This window comes from Callorhinchus milii, unplaced genomic scaffold, assembly GCF_018977255.1.
Source record: "Callorhinchus milii isolate IMCB2004 unplaced genomic scaffold, IMCB_Cmil_1.0 Scaffold3, whole genome shotgun sequence".
Lineage (NCBI taxonomy): Eukaryota > Metazoa > Chordata > Chondrichthyes > Chimaeriformes > Callorhinchidae > Callorhinchus > Callorhinchus milii.
In genome coordinates this window covers 7696599-7711923 of record NW_024704744.1, presented here as the reverse complement: position 1 = coordinate 7711923, position 15325 = coordinate 7696599, and the positions used below count along the sequence as shown (strand labels likewise).

General features: G+C 39.7%; 1 protein-coding gene across 1 annotated transcript in view; it reads left to right on the top strand.

Annotated features, from left to right (window-relative positions):
* The window catches only part of hcrtr2 (hypocretin (orexin) receptor 2), a 42894-nt gene extending 27809 nt beyond the window's left edge, over positions 1-15085 (top strand). Inside the window, exons 6-7 of the mRNA XM_007894085.2 lie at positions 2513-2634; positions 14570-15085. Of these exons, the coding sequence (XP_007892276.1) occupies positions 2513-2634; positions 14570-14793 (346 nt within the window). The 3' untranslated portion in view covers positions 14794-15085. The remainder of the gene's footprint in view (positions 1-2512; positions 2635-14569) is intronic.
* Positions 15086-15325: the final 240 nt, after the last annotated feature.

The window sequence follows — 15325 nt, the reverse complement described above, 5'->3', positions numbered from 1 at the left end:
GTAGGAGAAGGTCACATAGATAGGGAGGAGCTAGGGCATGAAAATATTTATAAGTCGAAGTGAAGGCAGTAAATCCTATTCCATTCCATTCAAGGAGTTCGTTTGATTTGTTGCTGTGTGCTTTAAACAAACTTAATGCATCTTAGAGTATAACCTTAGAGTGTAAATTATATTAGATGTCTACATTAAATTACACCTTTAATAATGCTTCCAACACATGTTGTTGTCTAGAAGATGTGAAAAGCGCTATATCAAATGCAAGGATTATTATTATTGTCCCCACTCCTCAAACACTATAATAATTTTATAATCTAATAATTTTTGCATTGATTATACTCATGGACTGTGAGGCTGATTGCTCCGCTCTGCTAATTTATGGATTTGTCTGCACTGTGGATTATCCAAATTACATCTGACTTCTAGATCCTTGCATTCACCACTGAGAGGAAACTCAGTTCAACAGTCTCACCTGGACTGAAACCCATCAGTTCTGTAATGTTGAAAGTCCAGTGCTCCAACCCAACTGTGTCACCTTCTATGTGTATACTGTACAGTTAATGTTGATCAGACATAGTTTTCATGTGAAGGTAACTTTTAAAATGTATAGTAAAGCACGCTTCAAAATTAATTTCATGTGAAAACTGTATCTAATCAATATTAACTGTGCAGTATAAATATCGAAGGTGGCACAGTGGGGTTAGAGCATTCAACATCACAGGACTGACCAGGCAGGGCGAAACCTTAGGCATGTTTCCTTGCTCCATATGCTTCGGTTTACTTAATAGTAGGTAGGAACCCAGTTGTAAATTGAATGGCAGATATCTTTTCTGGGGATAATAATCCCTTCAAGATAAAAAATAAATTTAAAAATTCTAATAATTTGGTCACTCAATCCACAACTGTTTATTGGATACTGTTGTGCCCAATTGGCTACTGTGTTTCGCCCACAAAATATACAGTTAATTCACTTCACAGTATATTCTGAGTTGTCTCAACGATGTGATAAGGCGCAATATCAAATGCAAGGATTATTATTATATGATAATACTACAGCCAAATCCAGCAAATGTTTAAGTGTAACAAATTTTTCAATGCTGCTGAATTCCCATCGCTGGCTGTAATTAAAGCTCTGCGTTGTATTTGCTTAGTGATGTATGAGCAGTGCCTGTGTGCTCATATTACGAGGTCTCCAAAGAGCTGAGTTGTGGCACTCTACTGCAGTGCTAGGTTTGCTGCACTGTCAGAGGTGGTGTTCTTTAGATGACAAGTTAAAACAAGGTCCCGTCGGCCTGTTCAGGTGGACTCTAATAATAATAATAATAATAATCCTTGCATTTGCTATAGCGCTTTTCACGTCGGGAGGACGTCCCAAAGCGCTTCACAGAACACACTGTAAAATGAATTGACTGTATATTTGTGGGCGAACGCGGCAGCCAATTGCGCACAGCAATGTCCCACAAACAGTCGTAGATTGAAAATTACCAATTTATTATTGTTTTGGGTTTTGGAGGGATTATTATTAGGTGTGTGGAGTAAGGAAACTTGCCCAAGGTTTCGCCCTCTGCCTGGAATTGAACTCAGGTCTCTCACTTGCAAAGCGAGTGCTCTAACCACTAACCACTGAGCTACAGGACTCCACGAGCTACAGACTCTATAGATTCTGTGGCACTATTCCCAAAAGAGAGAAGGGAGTTTCTCCCGTTTTCATTGAATGCAAACTGAACATTGAAATGATCAGTTTGCATTTTGGTTCAGGCGCTGGGTTTCAGAGGCTTAGAATTGTTCATGCTTTTAGCTTTATGACAATTGAGGTGCAGAATTTTGGAGCATTGGCTTCAATATGAATCTCCTTGATCAACCTTTTCTAAAAAAAAGGTTTCCTGCTTGCAACCCATGATACTAAAAAAAATATACATCTTAATGTGTAAATTAGCTTCTGAGTTCGCCCAGAAAACTTTACAGTATATAGATAATTATTTGGGGAGGACAAATTTGCAGGGCTATGGGGAGAGAGCGGGGGATGGGATTGATTTGGATAGATCTTTTCAAAGAACCGGCACAGATATGATGGGCCGAATGGCCTCCTTCTGTGCTGTATAATTCTATAATTCTATGACCGGTTTATCTCCGCTGGCTGATTAGTGAATCATGAGAGGGGAACAGATTTCACGATGATCACATAGAGAATTAAAGGGGATCCTACGAAACACTTTGAGATGTCCTCTGGATGTGCAAGACGCTATACCAAATATAAGCATGATTATTATTAATAATAATTATTATTTCTAGTACTAATAATCCTTGCAGTTGATAATAGCACCTTAATGTCTCGCAGAATTTTTACTGTAAAGTGGAGTGACTGTTATAGTAGAGAATCAAACCAACTTAAATGGTTGCTGTTTAACCTATAGAAAATGGTTCCCTTAAAATTGAATTATTGCAGTTTTCATGTATGGAATAGACATAGGGATTTGTCTCTTGTTTCTGATGTATCCTTTTCTCTGTCCCCAAGGGTGTTTGGAATGTTCGACAATATCGACGACAGGGCAACCGTTTACGCATGGTTTATGTTTTCACATTGGCTGGTCTATGCCAACAGTGCAGCGAATCCCATTATTTACAATTTCCTGAGTGGTAAGTTGCCAGATTTAAACATGCATTGGCTCGGGCTTTCCATGGGAAACTTCATCTAAAGTCCATTGACAAGGCAAAAGCACCACAGAGAATCGTTAAGATAAATAGTAACAATTTCAAGCAGGAACAGATTATTTATCTTACCCACCGAGTTTCCTTGAATCCAATGTACCACAAATGTAAGGTAAGCAGTGGTTTGATATATCTGGGACACAGCAGAATATTTTGGTAACGTAAGTGAGACAGAGGATGTTAACGCTAATAAAATATATTGACTTAAATCGTCATTAAATTCAATTGTATTTAATTTATATGAAATTGTTGACTTCTAAATCTTTTTGTATTTTTGGACACTGAGATAAACAAGCTCCCAGAGACTGGATGATCTGTTTAATAAACCTTAATATAGCAATGTGTATGATACAGAAAGCCGTAGTTACCAATCTGGGGAACAGAGAAAGTAGTCACAGGAGTTTCTCCTTTATCTTTTCTTCTTTATTCTTTTCTTCATTCCTTTTTTTGTATTCTTCTTTCCCAGAGTTTTTCCAACTAGGTAATGCCATATCTGGTTAGGCTGCAGGATACCCTTTTCTTGTTTTTAATCCTCGTCTAACGAAAGACCATGTCATTTGAACATTCTGGAAAGCCACCTAATTGTCACATACAAACACCACTTCTTTGTCTTAATTCTTACATAACACATCGACCTTCCCAACTCTTCCCCTCACAAGCTGCAGATCATCCAAAACTCTGCAGCTTGTGTACTCTCACGCACCAGCCTCCGTGACCCCATCACTCCCACCCTCACCCGTCTGCACTGGCTCCCCATCCCCCAGAGGATCGAGTTCAAGATCCTCGTCCTCAGCTTTAAGGCCATCCATGGTCTTGCCCCCTTCTACCTCTCTGACCTGCTGATTCCCTACCAACCTGCCCGCTCCCTCCGTTCAGCGGGCACCGGCCTGCTTCATGTCTCCCGCCCGACCCGCCATACCATCGGTGGCCGGGCTTTCAGCCTCTCTGCCCCCACACTCTGGAACTCCATCCCACGGTCCCTTCGCCTCGCTTCCTCCCTTGCCTCCTTCAAGGTCGGTCTCAAGACCCTTCTCTTCGATCATGCCTTCGGTCGCCTCCCACCTCTCTGCCTTCCCTCACCCCTACACCACCCCTCCCCCATTCTCGGGCCCCGACAGCTGACTGTTCAGCGCTTTGGGACATCCTCCCGACATGAAAGACGCTCTATAAATGTAATTTTGTTGTTGTTGTTGTTGGACATTCCTTTACCCACATAACTATACCATATAAAACAAGAACATTACATAAAGGAAAGACAACATTATTCATTTCTAGCAAGTGAACAAGTTACACAATCAGTACAGTAATAATAATCCTTGCATTTGTGATAAAGCCTTATCACGTCTTCTAGACATCTCAAAGCGCTTCACAGAATATACTGTAAAGTGAGCGAAATGCGGCACCCAATTGTGCACAGCAGTATTCCACAAACAGTCGTGGATTGAAGTGACCAATTTATTGAATTGACCAATCATCAGCAAAACTTCACTTAAAGGTACAGAATTTTAAAATAAAACCAGTTCTTTCTCCCTTTTTCATTGAACCTGCTGATAATACGTACAGCAGTCATTTTATGTAGCAGTACAACAGTATAATAAAGACTTAACAAGGTTTCACCAATCAACAGTGTTAAAGTGATTACTAATAATAATCCTTGCATTTAATATGATGCCTTATCACGTTGTTGAGACATCTGAAAGAGCTTCGCAGAATATATTGTAAAGTGAACTGACTTTTGTGCATTTTGTCTTTATTTTTGTGGACAAAACAAACTATATACGTTTCAAGCTGGCAAAGCTTAGCAATAGTATCATTCAATTATACTAATAATAATCCTTGCATTTGATATAGCGCTTTTCATGTCGAGAGGACGTCCCAAAGCGCTTCACAGAACACACTGTAAAGTGAATTGACTGCATATTTGTGGGCGAACGTGGCAGCCAATTGCGCACAAACAGTCGTAGATTGAAAATGACCAATTTATTATTGTTTTTGGTTTTGGAGGGATTATTATTAGGCGTGTGGAATAAGGAAACTTGCCCAAGGTTTCGCCCTGCCTGGAATTCTTATGTCAAGAACAACTCACCCTTAATGCTTCAAGTATACTCGTAAAGTGCCCGCTAATTCCGGACTTACCAACAAGTGGAAACAAGCACGAGACGAGCTGTGAACAATCATTGTGCTCTCAGTCCTATTACTTCCTACCATTCGTCACTGTTTGCATGCACTGCACAACCCTGAGGCACTTTTTGAGCCAAATCAAAGTGCCCTTCACTTTCTGATGTCTCCAACGTGTGTGAGTCATGCCATCAGCCTATCTAGGCCAGAGTGCAATCTGTCCTGAATTTTAAAATAAAACCAGTTCTTTCTCCCTTCTTCATTGAACCTGCTGATAATACGTCTCATATTCTTTATTATTATGATTTATTGAATGGCGGATGTTGAATGTGATACCACCCTTTGAACCTAGTCTGAGAGCACTGTGTTATATAAAAACCAATACAATACAAAATGACATTTGGATAGCGCCTTTCAGGTCAGGAGGATCTCCCAGGGTGCTGACTCAAACAGACTCAAGCTATATTGAAGCGCATATGAAAGAGTCTGACTGTATTCCATTGTGGATCAATTGCAGTTGGATCACTGTGAGAGTTACATAGATTTATGAGGTAGAAATCTTAAAATGCGGTATGAGAAAAATTACCAAAAATTTGCATTTGAGCTAATGTCTTTCACTTCAGGAGGATGTCTCAAAACCCTTCATAGGATTTATCTTCAAGTGCAGTGACTGTATATTTTGTGGGTGAATGCGGCAGCCAATTTTACACAGTAATGTTGTATAGGAGTTTGAAGCCCTGATGTGGGGCTTGAACCCACAACCTTCTGACTCAGAGGTGAGAGTGCTACCAACTGAGCCAGGCTAGCACATAAGATGTGATAGTTATCTTCGACCCATCTCACCTCCTTCCCCCATTAATTGATACAGGTTTAGAAACATTTAGACGGAATATTCTCTTCAAACAATTTCTCAAAACTAAAATAGGATGCAGTGTTATTCCTTGTGGTTTTTTTTGCTCTCGCTCTAACTGGTTCGAAGCTGCTGCTTATTTCTTTTACTGCCTTGCCTGCGATCTTCCCTTCACAATGAGTGGTCCAACTCCTCCCTAATGTTCAGTCAAGCTGAACGGCTGCAGTTAAATGGATTAACTTTGATGTTTAAAACATTTTTAGATGTTTTAACATCTAAACGAATCTAAACTAAATTACTTCTTTTTAGATTTTTTTTAACATCTAAAAAGAAGTAATTTGCGGGAGAATTGTGTCCAGTTTTGCTCACTCCACTTTAGAAAGGACATCAGATGACATTGAAAAGGATGATTCAGTGGAGATTTACTGGAATGATTCCAAGGATGAGTGGTTTGAACTATGAACAAAGACTGAACCGGGCCTATTTTCATTAGAACAGAAAAGGTTGAGGAGAAACCTAATGGAGAGGTCTTTAAAATAATAGAGGTTGAAGAGAAGTTAGGGGAAAATTATTTCCACTGGTTGATGGGTTAGGCTTATCACCGGTGGGCCTTCAGCCTTTCTGCTCCCACTGTCTGCTCCATCCCTTCACCTCACCACCTTCAAGGTCCATCTCAAACCTTCCCACCCCACTCCCCTTGCCCCTCACCCCTCCCGAATCCAACACCCTCTCGGGTGAAATTCTGGTCTGTCCAGTGCTTTGGGACGTGTTCCCAACAGGAAAGTCGCTGTACAGTATTATACATGCAATTTGTTATTGTTGTTAGTAATGAAAAGACATAAGTTTAAGTTCGAAAATGAGCAAAGGGAGAGATTAGGAGGATTTTAAAATTTCAAAAGGAATACTATGCAGGAGTATGGGCGAAAAGTCAGGTGCAGAGGAGATTCACGAGGGTGCAGAGGAGATTCACGAGAATGATACCAGGAATGGGGAACCTTAGCTATGAGGACAGGCTGGAGAAGTTAGGACTTTTTTCATTAGAGCAGAGAAGGTTACGCGGGGACCTGATAGAGGTCTTCAAGATCATGAAAGGATTCGACAGGCGAGATAAGGAAAAGCTGTTTCCACTGGTAGCTGTTTCCATTGGTAGATAACTTAAGATAGTGACTGTGGTATCTTAAGATATCTACCAAAAGAAGCAGAGGGGAGTTTAGAAGAAATGTTTTCACTCAGCGAGTTGTTCGAATTTGGAATGATCTGCCTGAAAAGGCAGTGAAGTCCGATTCGATAACAGCTTTTAAGAGAGAACTGGATAGGTATCTGGGGAAGACAGGTTTGCAGGGTTATGGGGAGAAAGCTGGTGATTGGGGTTAGTGAAAGTGACTTGCTCTGTCAAAGAGCCGGCATAGACTCGATGGGCCAAATGGCCTCCTTCTGTGCCATAACATTCTATGAATCTATGAAAAAAAATGGGAATCAAAGGGTTCTTTCAAAGACCGATACAAATGCGATCCGCTAATTGGCCTGTGCTTGACATTTCTGTTCTCTATGTATCTTTTTTGATTATATGATGAATTCCTTCAAGTCTTTTTAGAGCACAAAATAAATTACAACCGCCCCTTCATACCCTTAATTAAGCTTGTTTAACTCATTAAATAAAAACATTCTTGCAGTTGATATAGCGCCTTTCACTTCAGAAAGGACATCTCAAAGTGCTTTACTGAATTGTACTGTAAAGTATAGTGACTGTGTACTTTGTAGGTGAATGCAGCAGACAATTTGCATACAGCAATAATTAATTTTATTTGCTTTGCATAAGCCAGCGGAACCTTGTACTTGACATAATGTTTTATGATATTATCCAAGCCTACTCTCAGCACTAACAGAGATGTTCCGTTAGGGATTTGGTGAAATAGCATTAACCTACACAAGGGTTTTGAAGATGCAGAAAACCTGACTCTTTGGGCAGAATTCACAATGGGTGCTTTTGCCTTCAAGAGTTGAAATTGTGTTTCAAACAGATCCGTAGATATTTGTCTCTTCAAGACTACAAGTGCCAGTGATGTGCCGTTGCCAAGTGATCTGAGATGTGTTCATCGATCGGGACATCCCATCAGACTACACTTTTGCAGGCACTGCATAGCTTGTAACTCTACAGATGACACAAGAGGAGTTGTACAGCACCCCACCCTGCAATTAGTTGGACTATATTGACAAAGGGAAAGAGGCTCTGAGATGCTAAGCTTGGATAGCTGAAATGAAAAAGAATCCTTATACATAAACGTTACATTTGGAAACTGATCATTTCACCACAATGTGGAACAAGGACCTTCTCACATTTCCGATTGATGATAATTTATCCCTTCTCTTGGATACAATTACCCAAACAATGGGATGTGAGGAAGGATTGCAGCTCAACCTTTCCACATGAGCAAGGTCAGGTATCCTCCTTCAACAGTTGCAGACAGGACAGCCAGCCATCAGAGCAGCAGATAACAGGAGCAAGTGATGGGAAATATGCCTTGTGTTGTCCTAGCCCAGCAAAAGCTACGACCCCTGTTCTTACAAGAACTATGAAGAAATATCCAAGCCAACGCTCAATAAGGTTTGGAAAGTTTCCTTCTCTTGTGGATTAGCAAAGTATGTCTGAGGACACTTATTAGTACACAGTCCACAAAAATAAGGTCTATAAATACACAGTCACTTTGTCTAACTGATTTTGAGATGTTTTGACCTGATAAGGGGTTATATCAAATGCAAGGATTAGTATCATCACTACACACAACATAATTCATTCCCTGGGATGAACATTGCCTCTCCACCCCTGCAGTTATTCCTAAAACAAGGCAAGTGACATTGAAACGTGTGACTGTCTCCTATATCTATACTATTCCAAGCACTTTGAGACATCATCCTGGTGTCTAAGGCACTATATAAATGTAAATGTCATTGTACTAATAAAGGCAGAAATTAACTGGCTATTCTCCACTCTTTCTCATTCCATATATCTTTGGGAATGTTTATATTAATAATAATAATAATCCTTGCATTTGATGTAGGGCCTTATCATGTCATTGAGATGTCTCAAAGTGCTTCACAGGAAATACTGTAAAGTGGATTTACTGCTGTTAGTAGGTCGTGACAACTTTAATGACTGAATTTTATGTAATGCTGTACAACATTGAATTGTGGGCAAGATTTTTTAAGCTGTACTAGAATAGTTCTTTTATTTACTACCTGCATATTATTACCTTTTCTGTGATATACACTGTACTAATAATCAACACACTTAAACAACAAAGCGCTCAGACTTTATACCATTCTTCACTTGTCGATAATGAAAATCATAAATGTGTTGTTTGGTAGAGCACATTGCTGTTTCCTGATCTACGCAATAAAACCTGTAATTACCTTACCTGACTGTCCCGTAATCATTAGAAAATTTTCTTTGTTGGCAGAGATTTACAAAAGTGTAGAGTTTGGATGACAAGAGAATGACAGTGGCCTGGGTGTGTGAGATCTGCTGAACAGCCGGGGATGTATTATTATACATAAGAACATAAGAAATAGGACCAGCAGTAGGCCGTTCGGCCCCTCGAGCCTGCCCCGCCATTTAATAAGATCATGGGTGATCTTCTAACCTAATTCCATTTACCTGCCCTATCCCCATATCCTTAATCCCTTTACTTTAAGTCTATCGATCTCAGTCTTGAACATGTTCAAGGACTGAGCATCCACAGCCTTCTGGGGTAGAGAATTCCATAAATTCACAACCCTCTGAGTGAAGAAATGTTTTCTCAACTCCGTTCTGAAGGGCTGACTTTTAATCCTGAGACTATGACCCCTAGTTTTAGATTCTCCAACCAGGGGAAACAGTCTCACAATATATATCCTGTGAAGACCCTTAAGAATCTTATAGGTTTCTATAAGATCACCTCTAATTCTTCTATATTCTAGAGAATATAGGCCTAGTCTACTCAACCTCTCCTCGTAGGTCAACCTTCTCATCCCAGGAACCAACCTAGTGAACCTACATTGCACCCCCTCTAAGGCGAGTATATCCTTTCTTAGATAAGGAGACCAAAACTGCACACAATATTCCAGGTATGGTCTCACCAATGCCCTATACAACTGTAGCGAGAGTTCCCTACTCTTGTACTCTAACCACTTTGCAATAAACGCCAGCATTCTATTAGCCTTCCTAATTGATTGCTGTACCTGCATACTAACGTTCTGTGATTGGTGCACAAGGACACCTAAATCCCTCTGAATACTAACACTATCATTTCTCTCCCCCTCTAGAAAATAATCAGCTTTTCTATTTTTTCTAGCTAGGTGAATAACTTCACACTTCCCCACATGATACTCCCTCCATCTGCCACCTTCTTGCCCACTCACTTAGCCTGTTTATATTCCTTTGCATCCTCCTCGTGTCCTCCTCACAACTTACTTTCTCACCTAGCTTTGTATCGTCAGCGAATACAATACAATTTACATAAATATAGCGCTTTCCATTTCAAGAAGACATTGCAAACCACTTGACCCTCCTGGGCGGCATCTGAGCAGGGGTTGGTAGCTGAAAAGTGTGGGAAGGGGAATGATAATACTAAACCTTGTGCTTGATACAGCACCTTAGCACATTGGCTAATTAATAAATAAATAATAATAAAGATAAATAAACAACTAACTAACTAACTAACTAACCAAATTGGCTGGCATGTTCGCCCACAAATATACAGTCAATTCACTTTACAGTGTGTTCTGTGAAGCACTTTGGGACGTCCTCCCGACATGAAAAGCACTATATCAAATGCAAGGATTATTATATTATTATTATTATTATTGTTTAGACGTCTCAAAGTGCTTCACAGAATACATTGTAAAGTGAATTGTCTGTGTATTTTGTGCACCAAACGGAGCAGCAAATTGCGCACAGCAGTGTCCCACAAACGGTCGTAATTTGAGTGACCAAGTTTTGATTTATTTTAAAAGGGATTATCATTTGTTGACCAAAAGCACAGTCAAGTCCTGTATTCTTATTAAAGCCTCCAATAAAAAAAATATGTGTACCAGCTGTGCTAAACACCTCTTCATGTGGTTGCTATGATCGGCCGGTTTTATTCTACACTCTAACAATGTTTCGTTTGAAACATTTAAAAGCAGTGCTGATTTACATTTTAAATGTTTAAAGTGATGGAGATTCCCTAACAAACATAAACATGCTACATGTTGGCATAAACATGCTACATGTTGGCATAAACATGCTACATTCTACTATACTGTACATTCTACTAAAAAACTAAAAATTGGTCTCTGTGGGATACTGCCGTGTGCAATTGGTTGCCATATTTCGCCCACAGAATAAACAGTCAATTCGCTTTATAGTATATTCTGTGAAGCGCTTTGAGACGTCTCAAGACTTGATAAGGCTCTATATCAAATGCAAGGAATATTATTATAGAAGGAACTGACATGGTGGAGTGTGGGATATGTATTCCATTAAGTGAAGCTTTATTTTCAGCCATCAAGCATAACCATCCGTTTCTTCGACAAATGTTAGTTCAGTGTAAAGTGAGGTACAGGTAAAGTGACTATTTACAGGGCAGGTTAAATAACTCTGTGCCGCAGTTTTGAGTAGTTATTTAACTTTGGAGACCTCTTCCCCCTTGTGTGGTCAGTGGATAATAGGAGCTCATTACTAACTAGGCAGGAACTCACTAACTAGGCAGTCAGATGACCCCTCATATGCCAGGTTATGATTTGCTACGCTTTCTTCTTACTTGCTGGAGCTTTCAAGGGAACATTTATGTCTCTCAGAAATCTGGAGTATTTCAGTTTAAATGTATAAATACCCCCAAATCTCCAAACTGACATTAACTTTTCAACGTGTGTCATCTGTAATCTCAACCCCATAAGGCTCAAAATTCCACCTAGTCTCTGCCTGTAAGAACATTTTATCTTAACAATTGCGGTCTTGATTTGGAAAATTATTTCTTTTAATAATCTGAGTCTGAATTTTCTACAACTCAGTCTCTATCCAAATCTCAAGTCAAAATGCTTTTATGGCTATGACTGGGTAGAATTTCGAGCCTACAATACACGTAGATTTGAGAATTAACCTGCATGTTTAAGAGAAGAATTGAAAGCAACAAACCTAACACTGTAATGATCAAGTCGAATAGAACTCTTTGACATTCAATATGCTGTGCTGTAAGTATAAGATTAAAGTTTGTACACCAGAGATGAGAATTCAGGACTCTATTTTGGGAGATTGCTTGCCAAACAATATTAGTGTGAATATCAAGCTTTCCACTATAAAGGTCCCTCTGTATTTGAAATCTTCACACCAGCAAATCTCATGAACTTTCCAAGTGAACTTGCCAGTCTAGTAATAATTGGTGCCAATTTTTTTCAGGCAGACTTTGCCCATTAAAAAATGGGTTGAAATGACCTAGACTGATTTCCATTACGATTCATGCGATTATAGAAGACATGAGACTTTCATCTTGTTCATTCCGGGATGAATTGAAGCCCTGGCCAAATAACTGAGACGATGCTATTCTGACCCCCTGTTCCACCTCGCTCTCATACAGGTTTTTTGTTCTTGTTACTTTTCTTTTCCGATTTTCTCCCCTCTCTGCTTTTCATGAGTGTTTGATTAATCTGGCTTCGAATGAGCTCCAGTTTCGATTAACACCAGTCACCTTTCAGTAGCTTATATAACTGGCCATTATTGACGTATGAGTGTTAATCATGAGTATCGGCAGACTTTTTGAACATACAGAGCTTTGCAGCTAACCTCAAGCTTGTCCACATCCAATGCATCCGGGGCCATAGGTACATAGGAAAATTGAAACAGGAGGCTGAAACAGAAACAGCCCATCGAGCCTGTTCCACCAGTTAATTAGATCTTGGCAAGTCTTTTATACCCAATGCCCTCCCTTTCACCAAACCCCTTACTAGTTTGTTTACCCATGTACCTGTCCTTTCACAGTTTTGAGTCGCAAAGGAAATTATGGGGCAGATACCAGGAAGTTTTTCTTCACTCAGAGGGTAATCAGTGGTGGGAGTACGGTTGTGATAAGATGGGCCAAAGGGCTTTTTTCATCTGATTTTGTAAATCTGAACATGGTTAGTTGGATCCATGATAAAACAGCACTTTTGAGATTTAGAAATATCATTATGTATCTCATACTATGAATTCTATTAAGAAATACTGCAAATTAAATACTTTGGTCATTCACTTCAAGTGTGTTTGTGGGACATTACTGTGATCAAATTGTCATGTTTTGACCACAAATACACAGTCACTACATTACAGTATGCCCTGTGAAGGGCTTTGAGATGTCCTCCTGACATGAAATGCGCTACCAAATATATAATTTCACTAAAAAAATAAAATAAAAAACTGCATTGATATACGCTTCACTCGGAAGCCAAACGCTCACAGAAACATGTAATGAATGACTGTATTTGTGCGACCGGCACCATTGCCACAGCAATGTCCACAAACAGTCGTAGATTAAATGACATTTATTTTTTTTTATTTTGAGATTATTATTATCTGTGGATAGAACTTGCCAAGTCGCCTTGCTGGAATTGAACTAGTCTCACTTGCAAAGCGAGTCTCTAACATGAGTACAGGATAATCTGAAATCACTTCATAGGAATAATGTGAAGTGTATTTTGTAGTCAAAAGAATTGTTTAAAAGGGTATTAGAAAGGCACCAAAAGAGTAAACGATATAAGAACATAAGAAATACTAGACAAAAAAAAGAAACAAGATCCATCTAGTTCTCCTTCCACCTTCCTGGCGGTCGTATGCACATATGCCCCAAATTACCTGTGCACTATATCCCATAATGTTATTTCCTAAAAGACTATCTAATCTGTGTTTGAAAAAATCAATACTTCCTGCTTCAACCATCTCCCTAGAGAGCCTGTTCCACAGGTTCACTATTCGTTCACTGAAGTAGTGTTTGTGAGGATTTGTTCTGAATTTATCCCCCTTCAATCGCAAGCCATGTCCTCTGGTTCTACTATGCTGGACAAGTTGAAACAGTCTGTCATATATATGATATATATTGTCTTGCCCCTTTAGAATCTTAAAGACAACAATCATATTACCTCTCAATCTTCTTTTCCAGTGCCCAATTTATAGAATATTAGAGCTGTTAAATGGGATTAATAATAAAGTATGCCATAGATTCACAGGAGCAATGGCACAGGCATGACAAGCTGAATTGCTCTTTCTACTTCAAATACCTCTGTTTCTCCTGGTGACCTGGCTGACAATTCTCCAGATAAAATTGCTCATTCAAATCATAGCTATTTGTCGGGCATTGCTTTGTGAAAATTGGCTGCCATGGTTTGCTTACAAAATACACAATCACTACACTTGACAGTAAATCCTGTGAAGTGCTTAGAGACGATTTGATGATGTGATACGGTGCTATGTGAATTGCAAGGGTTATTATTATTAAAACATGCTCAGGTTGTTTCAAAGACATCAAGGGTGACATTGATCAGTCTAAAAGAGCATTTACTAGGAGCGATGTGCTGCTACCCAATGGGCATTAACACCAATGTTAAGTAGCTTGAGATCGCTTACAAATAAATCACAAACTTTGCCCCTTTATTTTATAAAACACAACAAAGCAGGAACAGGTAAGATCAAGAGAGGTATCAGCTCCTGAGTACATGACCCGGGAGTGTGGAGCTAATTAACAGAGACATCGCTCAGTAGTAAACAAAATACAAATACATCTCTCGCTCTACTGAAACATACTATTTTGATTTATTCCCATCTCTTCTCTCTCCCCACCCCATGGCCTGTGGAGAAAACAATGTCAGAGAGCTGAAAGTGATATGAAAATTCTCCCTCTTGTTTTGAAGGCAAATTCCGCGAAGAATTCAAAGCTGCCTTTTCCTGCTCGTTCGGGACAGGCCAGCAGAGGGAAGAGGGACTCAGGAGAGGCCGGGCCAGCACTGAGAGCCGCAAGTCGCTGACCACACAGATCTGCCACCTTGACAATCCTTCTAAAATCTCCGAGCAAGTTGTGCTCACGAGTCTAAACACCTTGCAGGGTAGCCATCTCGCTTCAAACCGGAACTGGTGACATGTCGCACATATAGTTTGTCGACTGTGTTTGCAAAATCCACAGGGAGAAGTCGTGTTGTTTTACATCCTTTTTTATTCGCCAAGAGAAGTGAGTTTTGCCCAGCATCCTGGCAAGTAATCCCACAGATTAGTGATGTTTCACCTCATCAGCTGTTTGTCGGACCTTGCTGGTACTAACAGCTGCCGCTTTTGCCTGCGAGAACCAGTCTCTATACTTGGCAGTAATAACTCATGATGAAGCACTGTAAAACATGCAACTCGTTTCTTTTAACTTGTTCAACAATTATTGTCTGCGAAAGCACACTTTATCATGTCCGTGCACATTGCAAGAACTTGCCTGACTTTAACACTGAATTTACAATTGCATTTTATAGGATGACAAATTGACTGTCAAGAATATAATAAATCTGCATAATTAGTAATAGACCATTCACAGACTTTGTAAATGGAAATGTTTTATTAAACCTGCCAACTCAACAGTGGAGAATGACACTTCTAGCTTTAGCGTTACTGTACTGTGGATACATATT